The 25,409-nt window shown below is 38.9% G+C and overlaps 1 protein-coding gene across 2 annotated transcripts in view; it reads left to right on the top strand.

Annotated features, from left to right (window-relative positions):
• Positions 1–25,409, top strand: part of LOC127862410 (centromere protein F-like) — an 80,494-nt gene that overhangs the window by 11,506 nt on the left and 43,579 nt on the right. For both annotated transcript variants that reach the window (XM_052401506.1, XM_052401507.1), the window contains exons 2-3: positions 9,210–9,359; positions 15,540–15,752. In XM_052401506.1, coding sequence (XP_052257466.1) covers positions 9,222–9,359; positions 15,540–15,752 — 351 coding nt within the window. In that variant the 5' untranslated portion in view covers positions 9,210–9,221. The remainder of the gene's footprint in view (positions 1–9,209; positions 9,360–15,539; positions 15,753–25,409) is intronic.

Raw genomic sequence — 25,409 nt, 5'->3', positions numbered from 1 at the left:
AAACATATTAATAACTCTTTAAAATGCCGCAAAAATAAACACGTTCCATAGGGATATAATATGATTTGGGTGTAAATCGATTTCATTCTTATTGTTGTTTGATTCCATTATATCGTAAATATTTGTTTCCGAGATCATATACGATAATTACATCGATATGTTTAATGGCATTTACACTCAAATGTTTTTACAAGCGACACATGCTTATCTAAAGTTTGTGTTTCGTAATACACAGGATATTGGATTATCGGTGCTTGATTGGGCAATAAAACAAAGACGCATTCGGCGGTCTTCAATATGCCTTTGAACTGACCAACATAATAATTAATAGCGCATGTGCTAATCTAACATTAAGGGATAAAAACACGGGTTCCAGACACTTTGAATAAACATGTTTACCGGACGCAGCAGTAGTCTTCAGATGACATTGGCGCGCGTGCCATGTTACCTCTGCGTTTTGTTATTTGGTACACAAATACACGTGTTTGTCGGCGACTTCTGGGTTATAAAGTTATATGTCTGCGATCAGATTATAAACTGGAGTATTTGATGATAAAGAATTAAGCCGCCTAAAATTGGAATTTTGCAAATAAATACACGAACTGAAGACTTATTGAAGACGCGACATTGCCGGATTTCGATCGGTAATAAAATGCAAAATGCAAATTGATTATATGAATATTCATGGCACATAATGCAACATCCAATTAAATTGTTACCGGTATCTATAAATGTTTATAAATCATTTGGTGAATTAATGTAATAGAAATACCAAGTATTGTAAGAATTTTATAAGAAATAATACAATTGATTTTGAAAATGAAATTAATTGAGAAACTCTGTGTTTTTCTATAGTTATTTATAAGAATTTACATGAATTTTTAGGCTTGTAGAATGAATTTATAAAATAAAAAAATCTTCAAGAGAAAAGAATTGTAGTTTGGAAAGTAAGAAAAAAAAAAAAATATTCCAAAATATAATTATTTGTATTTGATTCAACACACCAACTTCGCAAAGTTTCTATATGAGCTGGAAAGAGATTTGCATTTAAACCCAGTAAAACACACAACGGTCAACTTTACATGACTATATCTGATGAATAAAATAATGTAGAAACATAAGTTTATAAATTAAGGTAGAAACATACAGTTGACACCACAGGAAAGGAAATTTTATTAGCTAAAACTTTCATATAGAGTATTTTTCAATAATATTTCAATTTTTATGAGAATATCAGGTTCAAAAGCAATGAGGGTCATAAAACAGCGTTTTTCCAATAATGTCTGTAAAGATGGAGTACTGATATTGATAAGATGGCTATCAGCCACTGGTCAGCAGGCAGCTAGGTCTTGTGGTAACTGGAGAGGCTTATATTGGCTAAATGGCTGTCAAGGAAAGGGTTAAGCATTTTTTTAACGGAACAATTATGAGTTTTCTCAACTGGTTTTATCATTTGCTATTTCATTGTTGTTTCGTGTGCTGTTTTATCAGACTTTTATTAATCGTGGTCAATATTATTAATCTGTGTAAGTCTATACCAATGTTTTAAATAGTTGTCGACTTGCATAATAGCTTACAAAAATGCACTGACCCAAACAAATGTCTGTGCGTAGGTTGGCTACTGACAACAACAAAACCAAATAATTAAGAAATAATTTGTGTACGTTAAATTCTGTTGTTAAATAACCCACGGCCAATAGTTTAGATGCGTAGGAATTAAATCACGAGTGATTTGAAACCACAGCATCTTATTTTCCGGTAGTGGGTTATTCAACAACAAACTATAAAGTACGCAAATTATTTTGATTCTAACACAGTTTTTACTTAAGATTTATACAATGTATATTATTTTTCTTGTGTACTATCAGTGCTCACTCTGGCCTTCAGAAAATAATAGCCATATTTTTTTTCCTTAAACAAATAATAGCCAAAACATATGTGGACTTTTCCGCAAAACGGTACTGAAGGCAAAAAAAAAGAAAAAACCATGAATCTCATTTTATCTATGTTTTATTAAATGTATATCTATTGATTTAAGTTATAATATATATATATACTAAAAAAAAAGCATAATATCAGTGTGTCATTTTCTTATAAAATATTATCATGGCTTTACAATAAAGAATACAATCAATGTTGTGGGTGTGACTTAACAAACCAGATCTCAGCTACAGTTACATACACATAAGAATTAAGGGCAGAGGCCCCAACCCACCCAGAGCACTAATTATACTATTTTTTATAGTTTTTCCAATTGCAATTTTTGGTGAATACTCGAAATATTATAAACCACACCTTCCGTATCACCGCATGTGTATTCGTCATTCTATTTTTGCTGTTATGAACTTCGAAAATAAATCATAATGGACGAAAATATACAGTATCCGAAAACGGTAATCCGAACAATTGTACGCGTTTTGCGCATGAAATATGCATAATATAAAATATTAATATGCATAATCTAAAATGTGCATATCGTTCGACTACTTTATCTCTTAATACGGCGTTTGCCATCGGCCGCAATATTGTAGGCAGAGGCCAATATCAATTGTAAATGATTTATTCCAAAAATAACACTTTCGCAATGCCGATCATGTTTACATCAATTAACGTCACAGCGCGTGAGTTAAAATACACCACCTTAGTGTAATTCCAAACACGTGTTTCGTTAAAATTAGCTGACCATGGCATATGCCGGGTCCCTTTGAATTAGGAAAACCAGGTTACCTGGTTAAAAATTGGAATCATTATGTTAAAGCAGACGACAAACAGCGGTAATTACGGGGCTAATTAGTTGATGGCGATTAAATAATTATTTCATCAAGAATGTTCAACGTAATCTAATTGCAGAAAAAACGGCGTGCAAAACAAAACCAGCCAACAATATTAGCGGCGATTTTCAATAATGACGATTAAATAATAATTGGCGAAAAATTAACAAAGATCTAACAGTTACCGATAATTGGTAAAGCACAGGGAGATTAAAGACGTTTTTTCCGAAATATATCACTGCTGTCGGACACTGATTGAGAAAAATGCTCTAGGCCACAATGTCGCAGAAGTTATTGACGCGTGTATGACAATACACAGGGTCGAGTGTGTACACAGGTAATCTCGTTATCGATTTTTCCTGCTTGATGGCCCGATTTGCAGGCGTTTCGCAATCGCGGGACAACATTTAGTGGCAATTTGTTTTTTTATGTAGGCGGATAAAATAATCGCCATTTTTTCTAGACAATTTTAAGAAATAATAGCCAGTTGGATAAAATAATCGCCATTGGCGATAATGTCTGGCAGCAGCGTGAGCACTGGTACTATTTTATGTGAAGTTCCGCCCATAAAAATAACTTTCGGCTATTCTGTCGATCAGATCCGCGACTTTCATTCATAATTATATTACTGGATTATTACTCTGGTGGAATATGTATTGGCATGTTTTGTTTAGTTATAGCGCGTGCTTTCAGTGTATATTGCATCTAACTCGGATTAATAATTATGAATCGTTAGCTCCGCCCATTCTAACATTTTATTCAACAAAGTTATCTCAGGTGTAAGCGAGCTTGATATTGATTGGCCCAGCTAGCATGCGCGCTTTCATAACAAAAAAGGTCACGCGTGGTCGCTTACTATGGTGCAGACCCGGTTTCGCTTTTTGTTTAAATGCTTACGCTGACAATGTAACCAAATTGAAAACCAGTCCGGATTTGAATGGCGGACAATCTCGGTACATTTCAGCTGCTTGATATGATGCAATTTTCGATATTTTTATACATTTTTATTGCAAAAAAAACGTACGTACCAGGGACTCTCCATTGGTTTGGAACATGTGTCCTTTTTCGAATTTATGCGTACAAATACGCATAATTAAGCGTTTCCAAGAGCCCTGAAAGCTTAGGATGTCAAGGGAGTTCGGACAGTTCAAAAATCATGGCAATCGGGTAGAGGATGGCTGCAATACGATCCTGAACCGCAATTGATGCAATGTCAATTATGCATCAAATTGTATGAATAATAAATGTTGAAAATGGCAACTGTTTGTACTCACTTTAAGTAGTTATTTCTGATTGGAAATGAATTCTTTTGTTGTTCCTAGCCCAAAAAGTCATAAAAATTATGTTAATCTTTTCGGGCTATTGAAAATCTCTCAGGGCTATTAAATATTCTTTCTGATTAGCCCAAAGGGCTATTGGTCTAAAATATTTACAGGGGTGTGATTTTTCCGCGGATCCGCGGATTTCCGCGGATCGGGTTGTCCCGGATGTCACTTCTGAGATTTGTGTAAATTCATTTTAAAAAATGTGGGGGAGAGGGGCTACCACCGATTCCGCGGACGTATTTCATAAGCAGCCCGAAATATCCGCGGCCCGCAAAATCTCTCCGCATTTTACACTGGTAGATTCTGCCTAAGCATTTTTAAAACGAGCCATATAATTGGCTGTCGTTTCCCAATCTTCCAATTAAAATCGTGTTCTTAAAATGCGCTCTGTGATTTGTTTGCAAATGGCGCCTTTGTGAAGAGAAAATTAAAATTATTGAAATAACAAATAGCAATCGAATAAACGACTGACATCACCTAGTCTGATAGGAATAATGAAATGTGTTTGTCAAAAAAAGACTACGTTTTAGATACAAGCAACACATATTTTGTTAAGAAATGTGCCCACTGAATTTGTGTCACGGAAACCAGTGTTTGCAAATTGGAGTGTAGTCTACTCGCGAAGTAAAACAATTTAGAGAGTATCGTTTGAACATGGAAATAGACAAACATGATTTGATTTTTTGTCTGTGGGTCTGTGTATAATCAGATTCATATGCATATTCTGCTTTATTATGTTTGTCACGCTGTTCAGTTAACTGAAATAGCTTTGAACTGAGTGAAGATGTGAAATGCAAGATATTGAAAGGTAAACAAATTAAATATATTAATTTAACTCAGTTAATACATCATTAACACCAGAATAACACTCAAGTGTGTTTGGTTATATTTAGTCTATTAACTGTCATTCAATACATTGAAAAACTGCTGCTATTGATCACAATAAATACTTACTTAACTGTTTACTTTGCATCCTCAGTATCATTAATGTTAAGTTTAACAGGTTTTTATAAAGAAATATTGTTATGAAGTTCAAAAAGTTGTTTATTTTAATGTCTGTTTTTATGTTTGTCATTGCGTTATGCGCGCCATTCGCGTAGTCATAATCAGTCAACAGAATTTTCCTCCCCTCTGACTTTGCCTCAATCACACCCCTGTATTTAGCGTGAAGACTGGTTACAAACACACAGTCAATCTTGTATTTAGAGACCACTAAATTTAAGGGAGAAACCAAAAGTGGTCTCTTAATAAAATGGTCATTAAATTAAAAAAAGGTCATTTGTGATGAATGCGGACCTTTGATTTTAAATCCAGATATCGGATTATCTCTTTTTGATACAGCGATTTCTGCTTTTGTAATCAAATGAATCTAAATATAAATAAAATGAATAAAACAATTTTTTACTTAAAATAAGTTGTATTTGTTCTCTCTAATTCTAAATACAATGTAAATGGTTTGCATGGAGAATGGGTTTTTCCGACACCAAAGTCATTCGCGATTAAATTTACGTGCACTTTTACTCGTTGACACTTCCAATACCCGAATTTTCTCATTTAACGTTAATACTTTCCGTTTTGACATTTTAATTTCTGCATGTAAGCTTATATATCTGACTCGATTATGGTAGATAGGGAAATAAATAAAACACCTTGATTGAAAACTAAATAAACACGGTTGATTGGAAAATTTTCTAACACAAACTAATCAGCATAATAACAATTGCATTTTTTAATGAACAGATTTCGCTACATGTTACCGATTAATAGTTTATTTTTTCACCTCTCGAGAACACTGTGAAAATGTTTGTCGCGTCGGCGCATTGTCTCTGCAATAAATTCGGCGATCAAATTTGTCACTTAACGTCCCAGATAGTAAACTCTTTAACCCGTAGACTGTTGGCAATACCTCACTGTATTATTCGACATCAAAATTGATACGCAGTCAGCATTAACACCGGTTAGAAAAGGTCATCGAGACAAAGGAAAATGGCTGGTGTGAAATCACAACAAAAGTGTCATCGTTCATGTTATCGGCTTAGAAAACAATCAACTCTGATTTGTCCTGAACGGTCAACAGATTTACCACTTTTCAGTGTTTTTAATGGCAATTTCGGGGCCAATATTCGGCCCCATTCCCCTAAAAAAATAGTATGTATTTTCCCCTATTTTGTAGAAAAAATCCCCTCCAGAAGTTAAAAAAAAAATATTTTTTTTTTCAAGAGAACTGTCTTATGATACATATATCTCATATTTATTTCATAACAAAGTATATAAATATAATATTAATATGATTTTGATTTATCATAAAGAGTTAAATTAGTTTTTCCCAAATCAGTGGTCACTTTTCACATGAAATTCATTTTTTCCCAAAATGGCCAGGGAAAGGTCTGATGTATCTATATTGTGTCAACATTTGTTGATAAAAACATTCCAATTTGCTCCATTTTATTGATAAAAAATGCTCAAATTTGCCATTTTATCGATTAAAAAAAAATCCAATTAGACTGAAATTGGCTAGGAAAACTGAGACTGTGCATGACGGCTGAACTTTCTGAAACTAATGTTGAAACAATCATTGATATATATATTTAAGAAAAAGGACAGAGACATTCTTCTGTGAATATTGCATTCATACATACATGTGTATTCATATAATAAATATCATTACATAAAAAAGAGTGAATTTGTAATTTTCCCCTTTTCCTAAAAAACGACGCGTTTTTCCCCTTTGGACGGGCCCTGCCACCATTCCCCTATAGGTGAAAGAAAACACTGCTTTTACCTTAAAGCGGTCGCTTAATTCAAGACTCGGGCATCAAAATACACTAAAATCAGCAGTCGCTGGTCGCGTAAGACAAAAGTCGCTTAATACAATATGAAAATATAGGCAAAACGCTCGGGCGGGATTTAAAGTGGTCGCATAAGACAAAAGTCGCTTAATTCAAGTCGCAAGCACAAGATTGACTAGTTGAATTTAACCTCCAGTTCGATAGCGATGTTAGATTTCGAGCTCTCATTCACCAAGGGAGATAACATTATCCTTTACTTAACAAGGATTTATATTGGATAAAACAAACTCGAAATATAGTTTATTAACAGGTAAATTTCGATATATATTGCTCAATATATATTATTTAAGCAACGTTTTTTCATAATAGTCACAAATATGTGTGTATTTAAATTCAGGAGTGATGCGAAATTCGTATCGGAACTCTCTATATATTAAAAAGATAGAGAAGACTATTGAGTACTATTTTGTGAAAGAATATATCAGTTAAATGTGAAAAATGTCAATCTTTCCGATCAATTGCTTGCTTTTGGCCAATAACTGCATTTAAAAGCTGTTTTGGACCCGTCTTTGTTAACTGTCAAGTTTACTGGAATTTCTGGTTGACTTACCTAATGGGGTTGGACCATAACTTTAAAGTGGGGCCAGTCAAAAATCTGACATAAAAAACATTTAAAGTTATGGTAGCCAGAACTAATAGAAACTCAACTGTATTGAAAACAAAAATACAGCTTTTCTAGTATTTTTATATGTTTGATAATCCCATACCACCAGGAACTCAATTGAAAAATAATAATTCCATCAAATATAGATGATAAATGTTTTAAAGAATTAAAAAAACACAAAAGTACTCAATTTTCCGTAGTGAATTGTACACTGAATGATGGGACTGGTATTTTCCGATTGTATGCCCAAAGCAAGTATTAAAATGTGATGTGCGTGCATCATGCATTGTTCAGATTCAATTACAACATCCAATTGATGAGAGTCAGTGAATTAAAAATTAGAATACTCTCAATACAAATAAGCAGTCATGACAAAATGCTTTCCTGGGAAATCTTGTTAGGTTTGTAATTAGCGGCGTTTGTCATATTTATGCGTACAAATACCATCAATCGCGTGTTTCAAAGAGCCCTGGCAATGGTGAAGTAAACATTTTTACTGAGTTGCATACATCAGAAAGGTCATTCTTGGTTACGCATGTGTTGTTTATTGTGACAGTTAACCAATCGGCAATCTGTGATGACAAATATGAGTTGGGAATCATAGGAATGTAAGCCGGACATGTCCCACCAGGCGCAGCAGAAAGTTTTACTGAGATACATGAATTAGATAAACTATTTGAGCCTTTGCTCAGTGAAAAGGTGGTTTAATGCATGCAGTGATTTTTTTCGTTAAAAATCAGGCCCGGTATTTGGCCCCATTCCCAATGGAAAAAAGTATATATTTTTTCCAAATCGGACCTAAAAATTCCCAATTTAAGGTTTCAAAAAAGATTTTTTTTTTTAGATTTCAACATTTTGTTCATCTCCCAGCCAGTCATAAAAGTTTAACCTTAGTTAAAAGAATACTGTTAATACTTTTATTTTCAATTTTCAATTTGAAATATTTTTTATCAAGACAGCAACAACACTGATTTCCCAATTTAAGAAAAAAACCACTAATTTTCCCAATTCAAAGGGACCCGGCCCCCAGCGCCTTCACAATACTTCGAGGGAAGGGGTCCGCAGCCCTTAGGAGGGGGAATTTTTGCGGCGTTTCCCTTTTTGGGGGATTTTTTTTACTTACTCTCTCATTATTACATTTGTACATGTTTGCACTAAATTCATTGCATTTTTCTTAATTAAGTATGTTTGAAAAGATTAAAGTGAAATAGAATTGAGATATAATAATCCTGAAATGAGACACATCTTTCTATTAAAAAAAATTTTTTTTTTTTTTTTAGGGGGAATTCCCCCCCCCCCCCCCCCCACCAAAAGGGGAAAAAAGTATACTTTTCAGGTGGGGGACTGCCGCCAAAATTCGGCGGCAGATTTGATAGATTGAGGGCCCTGGCCCCATTCCCAAAATGGTGAAAAAATCCACTGGCATGTGGTTTTAGTGTTTACTTTGATATGCCTTTGTCGCACAGGTATGATACTTCCTGTCTAAAGTGCAGTTTCGTCAAGAATGAAAAATGTGGAAATTGTGATCTCTGATTAGCCTGTGCCAACTGCCTCTGGGATGACACTTAATGCACATGCATTTAACACCCTTTTCACAGAGCGAGACTCATTGGTATGTAAGGACCTTTTTAAGTTTAACACATATCGTTTATTTTTGCAGTTAACCAATAAGATGAGTTGGGCAGCGGAGGAATGGAAGGTGGACCTGTCCCACCAGGCGCGTCAGAAGGTGGAGCAGCTGGAGGGCCAGCTGAACAGGCTGAAGAAGGAGGCTGAGATGAAGCAGTTCAAGATTGACAGCATGGAGCAGGTAATGAACTGCATACAAATGTAGGTAGACGGGGGGAGCAGGTGACATACTGTAGTGCTAGAGGGGGGTAGTTAATAGATTGCAAAGTTTTGAGCGTCAGGAGTTTTGCATGTCTTGTCTTAACAAGACTGGCATTATCAAATGATTGTTGCCCTTCTTTATAAATTACCGATAAAAAGTACTTATCAATCAAGCAAAAATGCTAAAATTCCCAATTGACGTCAGAAACAATTCCCAAAACAAAGGCAGATGCAGCAGTTATGTTCTGAAATTGAACTCTCAGCTACAGTACAGCCAAAGCGGAACAAACGTATTTCGCGATCCGCGGCGGCAAGGCAAAACAAGTCGATGCCGCGTCAGTCATTGAAGCCGCGTCAGTATGCGGCGGCAAGTCGCATTACGCCGCGAAACTTCGCATCTGTCCGCCGAGGCATGCCGCTATCCGCGACATGATGCCGACTCGATGCGCATCATGAAATAAAAAAATCTTTTTTTAAATTATTAGTTACATGTAGTTAACAAATTTTGAAAGAACAATTATAATAATAATTAAAATCATAATAAATTTATTGTGCGCGGATTGTATTAGCATATACATGTAAGCATAGTTAATGTGTCTGGCCAATTAAGTTTGTTTCCCGCCCGTAGTGTATGTATTTCACACATAAACAAGGTCATGTAATTATGTTTTCGCACATACAAGTGGTCAAGGCTCCAGCATATGGTGGATTTATAAATTAATTGCATGTTGATTTTGCTATTAAATTTAAGCTGAGAAAATTAGCAGTTTGAAGCCACATCAATAATCAAGACGGTGACGACGTATTTGTTGTTTTGTTAATTATCAGCTTATTAAAACTATTGTTTGAATATGCGAATATAAACACGTTTTATTTTGTTCATATTATACAGTTAATATCGCTACTAATTACCCGATAATCCCGTATATTCCAGTTTTAAAGCAAATGCTGGTAAATATTTACGATACACAAACATTCTCGATATTTCCTTAAGTATCAAATACATTTTTGCATTGGTTACTATTTATAGAGATGATGAAATAATGTCTAATCAGGGCGTTTTTTTTTTCCACTGAACACGCGATTTACGCCTGACGTGATGTTCATGTATTTATACAACACAAAATACACCCAAACTTTCCAAACGACGTTCTACACGTCTGCATAATTTTCGCACGCTTTTTATGAAACAAAGGATATTTTAGCACTGTTTATTTGACGCTAGAATTTATCAAAGGTCGCGTTGGCATTAAAATTCGGAAGTGTGTTTCGGATTACAAATTTAATAATGATAATCGAACGAAACATTAACAGTTGCGCGTAATTAATTCTACGCTACACATACATGTATGTACATGTAGGTGGATATCTTTTCACTGGATCCGCTGCGTACGTATGCGGCAGTTTTACTCCGCGAAAGTACGCGAGGTTAACATAGACTCGGCGTCGTTCCGCGGATCGATGCCGAGTGCCACGGCGATACGCCGCGTGAACACACGATTTGGCCGCCGCGTACTAATAATCTGGCCGTGGCGTAGCCGCGGATTATGTTTGTGCCGCGTTAGCTGTACTGTAGTTAACGAATAAGATCATTTAGTTGTGTGAAATCTCAATTAATTTGGGTTTTACAACACAGATTTTAAAATAAATATAGTAGTTTCCACACTTTTCTATCAATTTTAGTTTTTGTATTAAATCTAAACTGTAGTATTTTTTTATTGAAATTAGTCATGATAGTAAATAATAATGCAAAAAAACACATTGTAATCAGTCACACTGATGCATTCCATTGACAGAGTTTGGCTTCTCAAACAATCAATGTACCACAAATAGGAACGGCTTCTCCCATGATGCATTCAAAGCTTCAATTCTGCTGTAACAACAGGGTTGTAAACACCTCAGCAAACATCAAAAATAGAAAATTATCAAAATTTTCTAACAAATGAAAGAGACAGACAGTGTTTTGTGGCATTTGAAAAACAAGTTATTTATTGTGATTGCTCTTTATTTTATTAGCTCTGCTGTTTTCGGAGAAAACCCAAGGTATTGTCATAGCCAGCTAAGTGCTTCAACCTACAACTTTAGACTTCATATGTAGCTGCACCTTGATGAATTCTACATGCCACACCCATTTTTGGGTCACTAGGTCAAAGGTCAAGGTCACTGTGACCTCTAAATTAAAAAAAAATCTGACAAGCTTTTATTTATTCAAAACAGCACCGGCAGCCGAGTGTTGCACCCGTTATGCGGTGCTCTTGTTTTTCTTTATATTAATTTTATTACAAAATGGTAATTTAGGCTTGCCTGACAACAATTTTTTAAATGGGTACGTGCAATTAAGAACAAAGTACCGGTAATTAATAAGACCTTAAATTACCAGTGCACGACACAATTTTTTTCCCAGTTTCAGGATTTTCATCCTAATTGGATAGATACTGGTTCTTTTTACCATTGGACAACAAATCGCTGTTATCAGGGCTCTCGCAACTGAGCGACTTCGGTGACAAAGTCGCTTAAAGTTTCAAAACGTCAATGTCTTCCGACCTCACAGCAACAAAACTTTGCCTTAATTTTTAAATACACAACGCCTGTCAAAAGAATTGAAACCACACCTGGGGCGTATCTGGATTACCGATACAGGCCACACTGCGTGTAACGCTTGGTGACATCAGCCAATGGGAGCGTTTTTCCAGCACAGTAGCGAGGGATTACGTGCGATCACATGATCTCGTTAATTGATAGCTAATTGAAAGCAATTATCGTGTCATGATGATGCAATAAACCGTTGTATGCGGGCATGTGTCCTTTATTGTTTGGCTTGGTGCCGATTTTGCCTAGTCTTTTATTTATTGATTTCTTATTGATAATGACATGAGCAGTAATTGATGAAACGTCTCGCTACAAGTTTACACATGTTGCAAATGTCCGCCATCTCGCAATTGTATGTATCTATGTAAAGTAAAGCACTGCAATATCAAATTTTAAAACAATATTTCAACCAAATTATATATTGATTGCGTATTTGCTAGGTTACGGGTTACTGGTTTTTATTTTCTGCAGTCAAGCCATATGCATATTTTATTGCATGTGCAAAAGACGTATCTCGACATGTTTTCGGACATTTGTTTTCGGATGCGGTATGGTTCGTCGATTTTAATTTACTTTTGACGTTCTTTATAACATTTTTATAGAATGACGAATACACATGCGGTGCTATGGATGGTCTATTTGACAATATTTTGTATTGCACTAAACAGAACTTGCTCCTAGAAAGACTTTAAAATATCACACCCTCAACCTTGATTGTATTCTTTCTTGTAAAATCATGATAATATTTTCTAAGAAAATGACACTGACATAATTCTTGTTTTAGAGAGATATTATGCTTGTTTTAAAGTATATATGATGACTATATACATGCATCTATAATACATGTATATATGCATAATATTTAAAATCTGACACTTTAATTGAGATTTTATTGCAATAAATAAATAATTAACAATTTTAATTGTTTTTCTTTTTTAGTTTATGATGTAAAAGCTTACTGATTGTCTTTAAAAGTTAATAACAGCGTTAACAAAACCTTATGTCTGCTAGAATAAGTCCCATTTAGGACCGATCGCTACATTTCCCCCTGATTCTGAAAACTTCTCCCTATTTCTAAAAACTTCTCCCTACATTGAGCTGAGGGAGAAGTGACTTCTCCCAAATATCTGAGCCAAGCTAGAGCGCTGGTTATCATACATTTTGAAACAGTTGTTTGCACATTTTCCCTCTTCGGACAGCTCTTGTTTTATCTGACAAAGTATGTATTTACAACAGCAATTTTTTTCCTTCTTTATAAAGTACAGGAAAATGGCACTTTCCCAATTAGGAAAAAACTACAAATTTCCTAATTGCTGTCAAAAGAATTCCCAATAGAAGGTTTCCAAAAAATAAAGTGCAATATTAAGTTAGTTTCCCTATGCAGATCTATAGCTTGAACTTAAGTTAATATAATATTTACAACTTGACAACACTTAGTTATCAAATTATAAGTATTTGGGAGCAAAAAATAAAATACACCTATTTCCAAATATGATGACTTGATAAAGTGATTTTTTATGCCCCCCAGAGGAGGGCATATAGTGATGTCCTTCACACTTAGCGTTTAGGTTTTGAAAAATGCTCATAACTTCTATGTCGCTTCAGATAGCAATTTCAAATTTGGCATGCATGTGTATATGGACAAGGTCTTTCCATACGCACACAAATTTTGACCCCTGTGACCTAGACCATAGGGTCGGCGTTTAGGTTTCGAAAAAAGCTCATAACTTCTATCAAGCGTTTATAGGGGGCATAAGTCATCCTATGATCAGGGGTGTGATTTTTCCGCGGATTTCCGCGGATCGGGTTGTCCCGGGGGTCATCACTTCTGAGATTCGCGTAAATTCGTTTTAAAAAATGTGGGGGAGAGGGGGTACCACCTATTCCGCGGACGTATTTCATGAACGGCCAGAAATAGCCGCGGCCCGCGAAATATCTCCGCATTTTACACTGGTAGATTCTGCCTAAGCATTTTTAAAACGAGCTATATAATTGGCTGTCGTTTCCAAATCTTTCAATTAAAATCGGTTTCTTAAAATGTGTTTGGTATTTCTAAGCTGATTTGTTTGCAAATGGCGCCGTTGTGAAGCGAAAATTAAGATTATTGAAAAGACAAATAGCAATCGAATTTACGACTGACATCATATAGTTTGAAAGGAATGATGAAATGTGTTTGTCAACAAAAAAGACTACATTTAAGATACAAGCAACACACATTTTGTTTAGAAATGTGCACAGTGAATTTGTGTCACAGAAACCAGTGTTTGCAAATTGGAGTTCAGTCTATTCGCTAAGTAAAACAATTTAGAAGAGTATAGAAATAGACAAACATGATTTAATTTATATGTTAGTGGATCTGTGTATAATCAGATTCATATGCATATTTTGCTTTATTATTTTGTCACACTGTTCAGTTAACTGAAATAGCATTGACCTGAAGATGTGAAATGCAAGATATTGCAAGGTAAACAAATTAAATATATTAATTTAACTCAGTTAAATACATCATTAAGATATCACAAGAAGAACACTCAAGTGTGTTTGTTTATATTTAGTCCATTTACTGTAATTCAATACTTTGAAAAACTGCTGCTATTGACAGAGGTGTCAATTTTCAGGATTATTCCTGAATTCAGGATTTAAGCCCTCAAGGAAAACTTTTGATATTGATATAAATCAGAGGATTGTTTTGGTTATTTTAAGCATTCTTGTCACAAAATGTCACTCTTAAACACAAATTATTGACCTTTGGCATATTGTTTACAAAGGAAACATAATTTAATGAATCATTAAAACTCTTTTTGACTCTGGTCCCCAAATTCTAGGATGATTTTCAGGATTTAAGATTTCGGTAAATTGACACCCCTGTATTGATAACAATAAATACTGTTTACTTTGCATCGTCAGTATGTTAAATGTAAAGTTTAACAGGTTTTTATAAAGAAATATTGTTGTGAAGTTCAAGAAGTTGTTTATTTTAATGTCTGTTTTAAGGTTTGCCATTGCGTTATGCGCGCCATTCGCGTAGTCAAAATCAGTCGACAAAATTTTCCTCCCCTCTGACTTTGCCTCAATCACACCCCTGACGGTGACAGCTCTTGTCTAATTTCAGGGTTTTACGTGCACATTTTTCCCAATTGGGCTGGTACCAGTACTTTTCCTAATTGGGCAAAAAAAAATCACTGGACAAACATGTGTTTTTGTTTGGGCTCTTCTCTGTAAAGATTCCATGGTTCCAAATTCCCAATGTTTGAAACGAAAAAGAATTAAGACTCATGTTAATGTTTTGAAACTAAAATTCTAAATACTATATCCATGGTGCGGATGATGCCTTATAACTGACCCATAAAAAAATAAGGACCATTATTAAATTTTTGTGTATTAACTTTATATAAAAACTTTTTGGAATTCTAAAGAATTTGATAGGCATTGTATTCTTTATGTGCCTCTGAATGATCAGTCTGTGCAGACTGTACAGGCTGAATATGGGATGACACTGTGTGCGCATACATTTCGCCCCATTTTCACAAATGAGTGCAACTCATGTGTTTCCCTTCTATACATATACCAGGTAATACAGAAGGAGAAGAAGCGAGTGGAAGACGAGAGGTCAGAGATGTCGGCGCTGAAGCGTGAGCTGCAGTCCATCACAGAATCGTGTCAGGACGTGGAGCAGAGACGGCAGAAGTTGGCCACCGACGTGCTCAGCAAAGACAGCCACATCAATGCTCTCAACGGCCAGATGGCTCACTTGAAGAAGCAGCTCGACATGGAGGTGGCCAAGGTAGGCAGTAGTATTGTATTGTATTTAATATTTCATGTGTAGTTAAACATTTCTTCAATTATGCCCCTCTTCAACATATTTCAACATTAATTGGGCATGGTGGTGCATAGTGCCACCATAGTGATGAATAAAATATGAAATACATTTATGCTGAGTGGTTGCCAAGGTAACCCGTGGCTGCAGTGGTACAAGTAGTCATGTATTCAGGCCTTGAAGAATCCACTCGACTGCTCGCATTAGTCGAGTAAAGTTTGTTAAATACTCGACCGACTGGGCGAGTTCTGTTTTTCAAGTTGAGAAATATAAATTCAGTTCCAGACCTCCTGCCACATCAATATAAATTGCGAACAATTTTTCAAACGAACAAAAAATAGGTTTAGTACACAAAGAAACTGCACTTTCGTTTTAACAATGAAAAATGACGTCACGGGCACAGTAAAAATAATTCTCGAAATCGGCTGTGCTCTTTTTGTAGGTGACAGTGCTCTTAGCTAATCGATTAAAAGTGAAAAAAACAGTTAAATATATTGGTCATTCTGTGAAGAATAAAGTTTTATTTAAATGTTAATATCAATAAAAAAAACAATACATAACTGGTTAATTATAATACTTCTTATATTTAATTAAAAATAAACAGAAACAAGAGATGTGTTTGTCAGAAACACAATGCCCCCCTAATGCGCCACTTTGAATATATTTTTTACCTTTGACCTTTTAGGATGACCATGACCTTTCACCACTCAAAATGTGCAGCTCCATGAGATAGACATTCATGCCAAATACCAAATTGTTACGTTCAATATTACACAGGTTATCAATGCGGGGAATCACGTGGTCAGATTTGAGAAAAAATGGCCGCCGATGCCTCGATTCAATGGGGAAATTGAGTCTTCAAACAGGTAACTGTCAGGAAATCGCTAAATATTCCATGAGTTATCTCCACACTCAGACCAACCAGCGGAAAACGGTTGATACTCGCTGAAACCGCTTCCGGCTGGCCCTATGATAGGCGTTTTCCAATTAAAAACAAGTAAGAAATAAGGTAGATGTACCTGTTTGAAGACTCAATTTCCCCATCGAATCGAGGCATCGGCGGCCATTTTTTCTCAAATCTGACCACATGATTCCCCGCATTGGTTATGAAGAATGTTAAAGTTTTGGTTAAAGTTTTGGGACACACGGACACATACAATGACAAACAGGCCAAAAACAATATACCCACGATCTTTCGATCTGGGGGCATAAAAATAATTATTCATAAACAGAATAATTATGATCAGAAGCCTTAGCCAAAATTTACCATATTGTAACCATTTGTCAATCAAGCGTGTCTTTCAGTGTTCATCTGAAATATTAAAATTCGGCATGGAAAAGGGTTCTATTTTAAATATCTGCAAGGTGGTGGAGACAGGGAACAGAAAGAAAGGTCATCAAAACAAGAAGCGGAAAGTATTGAGAAAAGGAAACAGGTGCAGAAAACGTTCTGTTTGATCATAACTATAAATATAGATATATATATTTTTTATGCAGGGCGAGTAGATTAAAGTGAACGGCGAGTGGTTTGTCAGGCCTACTTGCACTGTAGGGCGAGTGGCTCTGGAAAAATTCTTCAAGGCCTGATGTATTGTATTGAGGTGGCCAATAAAGGGGACCTGTGTGACAAACATATTGGCAAATGACCGACAAAAATTTCACTGAATCAGAAATCTATGGCTTTATATGTTTACCAAATTGTCATTTTATTTAACAACCTCCAAATTGCATGTGGTCAAATAGAAATGATATGGCAGTATATTGGTATCTCTGAACACGAGGGGCATACAAATGGTCGTTGACTCAGTAAAGACATTTTAATAGCTTAATTACGTTACCTGATATCATATGCTATTTACTCCGATAGGATCGTAATTTATCCGGAATTTTTCGTCCGAGGAATCCCACACTTTTTGAGAAACCTGTCTAGTAGGACAGAGCGGTCACATAGTGCCGTGTAGCCGCACAACCAAAACGGGACATTACCCATAATTCACTCTTATTCCGGATGGCGATATACAAAGGCCGACATTTTGTTATAAACTTAATTGTTGCTTCTGTTTCGCTGGATTCTTCTGTTTAACAGAATAGAGAAGTTTTTGTATTGTTTTAAAACATTCTCCGTATATATATCCGTGTATTTCTTTATCGTTTTGTGTATTTGTTTGTTTGTTCAAGGCAAAGTATGCCTCAAACACGTGGCTCATGTGGACACACAAAGGCAGCATGGGACAACCATGGTAGCTGCCTGTCGTGTTCAGGATGTACCCAGGATAACTGCTGCCCTTTCTGTGAGCATTGGTCTGCTGATACCTGGGCCATTAAGCGTCGACCCTTCAAGAGTCGTGGACGCAACAAGAATAGTTCAGATCAAAGTAGGGAAAGTTCCGTGTGTCAGGACTTTTCACCACACGATCTTGACCATACTACACCAGTAGCTGCCAGGCATCGGTCCCTACCCCGTGACGAAACCGGACAAAATTTGCCCGGTCCGTTCATCGGGAATGACCATTTGAATGACTCGGCATCAGATCAACGTAGGAAAAGTTCCGTGTGTCGGGACTTTTCACCACACGATCTTGACCATATGCCACCAGTAGCTGCCAGGCATCGGTCCCTACCCCGTGACGACACTGGACAAAATTTGCCCGGTCCGTTCATCGGGAATGACCAGTTGACCGGTCCGGAGACTTCACCGGGCACCGGTCAACATTGACCGGTCTGGGCACCGGTCATGCTATGACCGGTCAACCGGTCACTGACCGGTCCGGTCACCGGTCATGCTATGACCGGTCCGGTCATTGACCGGTCCGGTCACCGGTCATGCTGTGACCGGTCCGGTCACCGGTCATGCTGTGACCGGTCCGGTCACCGGTCATGCTGTGACCGGTCCGGTCACCGGTCACCTTCATTGACCGGTCCGGTCACCGGTCATGTAATGACCGATCCGGTCACCGGGTTTCGGTCTGTGCCACAGACCGTTCCGGTCACCGTAGATGTTGACACTACCTTGTCAGTACTCCACAAAGGTAGACGCAGCCGCGTTTCTACTGTGAGTAACAGACGTAAACGTGTAGTGTCTGATGTTTCCGACTACTCCTCCACCTGGGGCTCGTCGTCGTATGACTCATCGTCTACTTCAAATAGCCCTCATCATTACCGGAGGGGACGTCGTTCACGCTCACCTAGTGTTTCTCGGCGTAGATTGCCTCATAAAGAGCGATCACGCCAGCGCTCGGGGAGACGTTCGATCAGGAAACATCATTCCCAGCGCCGCCGAACAGTGCCTCGGCGTCGCAGGGATAAGGGACATAGACCTTCCTCTATTAGCTTTCGGACTCCTAGGTCCCCTAGTCGATCCTTCTCTGAGGAATCTATTGACACCCTTCCACGTGTGTCGGCCTCTATGTTGGCCTCAACACACACTTCAGCCGTTCCTACAACCACTGAGCATAACTTGTATTCAAACACTAGTTTGCATACATATCAGGCTCAAGGTACAGGGGTTAATCTAACCACTTCGGCTGCGTTTTCAGCCCCACGGGTCTCTTCCACATTGCATAGAAGTATACCCCGGGCTGCCGCTACACCATCAAATCCCAATACTTTGTGGATCCAACAGTCGCCGGGAATCTTTGTCCCATTTTCGACTGATCCTTTACCAGCGACCTCTGGTATTCAAAGTGAGTCTGCTGACTTGATCTCTGAGAGACCTAACTCACCAGCTATATCTTTGATGGTGCCGGAAAACGATTCTCTCATGATAGAAGCGAATGAATCTATTATTCCTTCTCCTATATCCACCGGTTTCAATCAATCCAATGCTCCCGCAGATGGTTCGATTGAGGCGGGTTCGGAGTCTAATGAGGCCGAACTTTATTATTTGGCCTCCATCAATCAGGTATACGAACTTATGTTCAATACCTTAGATGAGGACTTCTGCCCCCGCCCTTCCTTGTCTCTCACAGGATCTGCAATTACCGTTACAGAACAGGTAGCACGCAGACGAGAGCCCGGCAGGATAAGTAAGGCTACTTCCCGAGTGGATCTACGCCTTCCTATTGGCTCTTCCACAATGGCTGTTTTCTAGTCACTTGAACCAGCCAATAAGCCTTCGCCATCTCCATGGAAAGCCCCTAAGGAGCTGACGGAGCCTAAACAGATGGACGGCGGGAAAAGTTATAAGGCCCCGGTACCAGATCCTGCTACCGGTTTGGACCTTTCCAAACTTCCGGTTCCTGATGCTGACATTAGTAAGCTGTCACTTACAATGCCTTCATCATCTACTCATACATCAGTCCCTCTTTCCCTGTTGGAAAATTGGGAGCTGAGAGAACGCCGTTCCATAGGTCTGGCTAACCATCTAGATCTCATGGCAGCCACAGCCTTAGACTTGGTTTGGGAGCTCTCTGATTCAATCCCAGAGGAGCTCTGGGCCTTGAAAATTCATCTTTCACGTACTACGCAGTGTTTATCTCACAATGCTGCGTCTTCTATGTCTGAGATGTTAAGGCTTCGGAGAGACCTCATCCTCTCTTCCTTGCCCAATAATTTCCTTTTGGAAACAGGCGTAAACTCCCTTCGAACTGCTCCACTAACAGCAGAGTCTCTTTTCGGAGGGAGGATACAGTCGGCACTTACTGCTGATCGTGAAGATCAGATACATGCCTCTTTAGCTAGGAGCAACTCTGGCCAGCGCCCTGTGGTTTTTAAGCGCCCTGCTTCTAAGCCCCCAGGAGCCCCACCGGCCAAGAACGCTAAAAGGGACAGTTTCCCTACTAAGCGTCCGTCTGCTCCACGTCATCCCACTAATAGGCCTCCTTTTCAGAACAGAACAACTTCCTATCGGAAGCCTTCTGTAAAACAAAATTGGAGTAAGGGCAAACCCAATGCGGACAAGAAGTCATTTAATCCTTCTTCCGGCAAGGGTGGACCTCCTTAAGGTCAGCCCTAGGTCATACCCCTTTCTACCGCCACAACCTCTGATGCCGGAGGTACCAGTCGGGGCCAGACTTATGCACTTCGCAAATCGATGGCTCCAAATAACTTCGGACGCGTGGGTTCATTCTCTTGTCACACAAGGCCTCACTTTTCAATTCGAAAAAAGGCCCCCACTCTCTCGCGTCCCAATAGATCTGGTATCTCCGCATCCACAACTTCCAGACTCCATTCTCGGACTCTTGGAAAAACAGGCGGTAGAAAGGGTTCACGACCCTTGTTCTCCAGGATTTTACAGTCGCCTTTTCCTTGTTCAAAAGAAAAGCGGTTCCTGGAGACCAGTCATAGACTTAAAAGGGTTCAACACGTTTCTAGTCAAACCTACTTTCAAGATGGAGACTCCTGCCTTCATTCGGCGCTCCATCAAACCCATGCAATGGGGGGTTTCCTTGGACCTGGAAGATGCATACTTCCATGTTCCTATCCATCCCAACTACCGGAAGTACCTGCGCTTCTCCTTTCGAGGCCAGGTTTACCAGTTTCGGGCGATGCCCTTTGGATTGGCCACGGCTCCACGAGTTTTCACCAAACTCATGGCTGCAGTGAGCGCACACCTCCGATTACACGGGGTTCAACTGCTTCAGTATTTCGACGATTGGCTCTTACACCAGCTCGATCTTCAACTGCTTCTGCTACACCTAGAGTTCTCTTGGAAGGAGCTCCTCTCTTTAGGACTCCTCCTCAATGTAACCAAGTCAGACCTCATTCCCTCTCAGGATTTCATATTCGTGGGAATGAATTTTCTGACCCACATCTATCGGGTCAGGGTCTCACCGCAACGTATATCAGACCTTTTGAAGGTCAGATGGGTGCTGTCCCAATCTCATATCACAGCTCAAGATTTCCTCTCACTCAACGGTATCCTGAGCTCTGTAGCAGACTTCGTGCAGTTGGGACGTCTCTTCCTACGTCCTCTTCAGCACTATCTCTCAGCTCGATGGAAATGGTCTCCAGACAATCTGCTAACACAGATTCCCATCCTTCCGTCCTTAGTCCCCCACCTTCAATGGTGGCTAGACGAGGAGACCCTGTTGGCAGGAGTACCGCTTCTTCCCCCGCAACCGTCTTTACATCTCATAACGGATGCGAGCATGGAAGGTTGGGGCGCTCACCTGGAACCCCGCAGCCTGACATTATCAGGATTGTGGTCTCCTCAGGAGTCTCTCCTGCACATAAACAATCTCGAAATGCGAGCAGTCTTTCTAGCTGTTTCTCAATTCCAATCACATCTTCGGGACTCCTGTGTGATGGTATCGACAGACAACACATCAGTCGTGGCTTACATCCAGAAACAGGGCGGGACACACTCTCACTCCCTGTATCTGGAAACAATGAAATTACTTGTTCTTCGCAAGAGCCTAAACGTCTCTCTCTTGTCCAAACACATACCAGGTCGTCTCAACGCCCTGGCGGACGGCTTGTCTCGCAAACACCAGTTACTTCCATCGGAGTGGACACTTCATCAGGAAGTGGCCAATCAGATATTCATCACATTCGGTTATCCACTGGTCGACCTGTTTGCGACCAGAGACAACCACAGACTTCCTCTGTATGTGAGTCCAGTGTACGAACCAGCAGCGTGGGCGGTAGACGTGCTTTCGTTCGATTGGGATCAACTGGACGCTTACGCTTATCCCCCACCCATTCTAATTCCCCAAATCTTAGGGAAAATCAGGGTGAGCTCTTGCCGGATCCTCCTGATAGCCCCTTGGTGGCCCAGGAGATCCTGGTTCAACGACCTTCTCGGTCTCCTGTGCGAATTTCCCAGGGAACTCCCGCACAGGTCAGATCTCCTATCTCAGAGAGGCAGACTTCACATGGATCCAGACATGTTCCACTTACACGTCTGGCCGTTATCAGGCAATCCCTGCCGAAGAAACGCTTTTCTGTCAGGGCTTCAATGCTCGTTGCCTCTGCAAGGAGAAAGTCCACCAGAGCAGTCTATGATGCTCGCTGGAAACTCTTCTCAAATTGGTGTGTTCGAGGGAAAATTGATCCCCTCAATCCCTCTGCTAGACGCATAGCGGATTTTCTAATCTATCTCTTTGATGATAAGAAACTTTCTCTTAGCTCCATCAAAGGATACAGATCTGTGCTTTCGCATACCTTGGCTTTTCGTAAGTCATCACAAGTCTGTGCTGACCCAGCCATTTCGGAACTGATCCGAGCCATGGAACTTAAACGTCCTGTGTCTCGTTCTCTTACCCCCAAATGGGATTTGGCTTGTGTTCTTGGATCGCTTATTAAAGCTCCCTATGAACCCCTTAATCAGGCTTCTTTACAGTTCCTAACCTGGAAGACCGTTTTCCTTCTTACCATGGCTTCATCCAAACGTAGAAGTGAAATTCATGCTCTTTCTATCGAAGAAAGCCATTTTCGTTTTGATTCCTCCGATGGCTCTGTCACCTTGTTGTGTCAGCCAGGATTCCTTGCTAAAAATCAACTCCCCTCTATGGCTTCTAAACCCTTCAAGGTCCCAAGTCTTTCTAGAACTTGTGGTAATGAAGATGAAGATAGACTCCTCTGCCCTGTCAGGTCTTTGAAGTTCTATCTTAGTAGAGTTAAGTATATTCGAGGTTCTCGTAAGAGACTCTTCATTCCCTTAAAAGGGGGGGGCGATGTGTCTGCGGCTTCTATTTCCCGTTGGGTAGCCTCGACTATAAAAAGGGCTTACTCTTCTCTTTCTTCAAGGGATTCATCCCTTTTTAAGATTAGACCGCATGAATTACGAGCGATGTCGGCTTCGTGGGCATATATTAATCATACCCCACTCTCTGACGTGCTTCAAGCTGCTTTCTGGAGGAATCAGACTACTTTTTCATCTTTTTATTTTCGTTCTCTGGAGTGCCAACAGGACAACTTGTATTTGTTGGGCCCCCTTGTGGTTGCACAAACGATAGTATCTTCTACGGCATAGGTATATTACGCTTATCCGTGAATTAAGTTAATACCGTAATAACGAAGATTAGCTGAGAACCCGAGATATGGGTTCCGCTGTGATGGGGAGATTTTCGCGAACCTTCCCGCCTCAGCTGCAAATTCAGCATATGATATCAGGTAACGTAATTAAGCTATTAAAACAAATTTTTCTAGTAAAATTCTTTTTAATTAGTAATTACTTACCTGATATCGGTAAGTCCCACCTCCCACCCCGCTCTTCGTCTAATATTTCATATTTTTTATTGGAATAAAAATTATTGGAGTGGATTATGGGTAACGTCCCGTTTTGGTTGTGCGGCTACACGGCACTATGTGACCGCTCTGTCCTACTAGACGGGTTTCTCAAAAAGTGTGGGATTCCTCGGACGAAAAATTCCGGATAAATTACGATCCTATCGGAGTAAATAGCATATGATATCAGGTAAGTAATTACTAATTAAAATGAATTTTACAAGAAAAATTTGTATCTTCTGTGCAGCTTGGCATCTTGTTTTTATTCCCCCTTTCAAAGAAAAGGGGGTATATTATTTCTCACTGTCTGTCTGTCAGTCTGTCACACTTTTCGTGTCCGCTCTCTAAGTCAAATAGTTTTCATCCGATCTTTACCAAACTTGGTCAGAAGTTGTATCTAGACAATATCTAGGTCAAGTTAGAATATGGGTCATGCCGGGTCAAAAACTAGGTCACAGGGTCACTTGGTGCATTTCAAGGATTTTGCACGGTGTCCGCTCTTTAATTGAAGTAGTTTTCATCTGATTTCTAGCAAACTTGGTCAGAAGTTGTATCAAGACAATATCTAGGTCAAATTCAAATATGGGTCATACCAGGTCAAAAACTAGGTCACGGGGTCACTTAGTGCATTTCAAGAATTTAGCATGGTGTCCGCTTTATAATTGAAGTAGTTTTCATCTGATCTTTACCAAACTTGGTCAGAAGTTGTATCAAGACAAGATCTAGGTCACATTCGAATATGGGACATGCCGGTTCAAAAACTAGGTCACGGGGTCACTTAGTGCATTTCAAGGATTTAGCATGGTGTCCGCTCTCTAATTGAAGTAGTTTTCATCTGATCTTTACCAAACTTGGTCAGAAGTTGTATCAATACAATATCTAGGTCAAGTTTGAATATGGGTCATGCCAGTTCAAAACCTAGGTCACGGGGTCACTTAGTTCTTTTCTAGGATTTAGCATGGTGTCCGCTCTCTAAATTTATGTGGCTTTCTGATTTATTTTGATATTCTCAGACATTTTTATGCCCCGGAAGGAGGGCATATAGTGATCAGACTGTCCGTTTGCTGTCTGTCACACTTTGCGTTTAGATTTCGAAAAATGCTCATAACTTCTATGTCACTTCAGATGGCAATTTCATATATGGCATGCATGTGTATATGGACAAGGCCTTTCCATATGCACACAAATTTTGATCCCTGTGACCTTGACCTTGAACTTAGGGTCCGCGTTTCGGTTTTGAAATCTGCGTTTAGGTTTCTAAAAAAGCTCACAACTTCTACCAAGCGTTTATAGGGGGCATAAGTCATTCTATGGTGACAGCTCTTGTTGTAGTCTACATTTCTCATGTTTTCCATATTTAATGGTCAAAACTATAACACAGTTCATGCACATTATCGGTAAAACTTAATCTATATAAACAGTAAGGTAAATCTATATTGAAAGCGTATTAACATA

This window comes from Dreissena polymorpha, chromosome 16 (assembly GCF_020536995.1).
Source record: "Dreissena polymorpha isolate Duluth1 chromosome 16, UMN_Dpol_1.0, whole genome shotgun sequence".
NCBI lineage: Eukaryota > Metazoa > Mollusca > Bivalvia > Myida > Dreissenidae > Dreissena > Dreissena polymorpha.
This window is presented reverse-complemented; position numbering and strand designations above follow the sequence as displayed.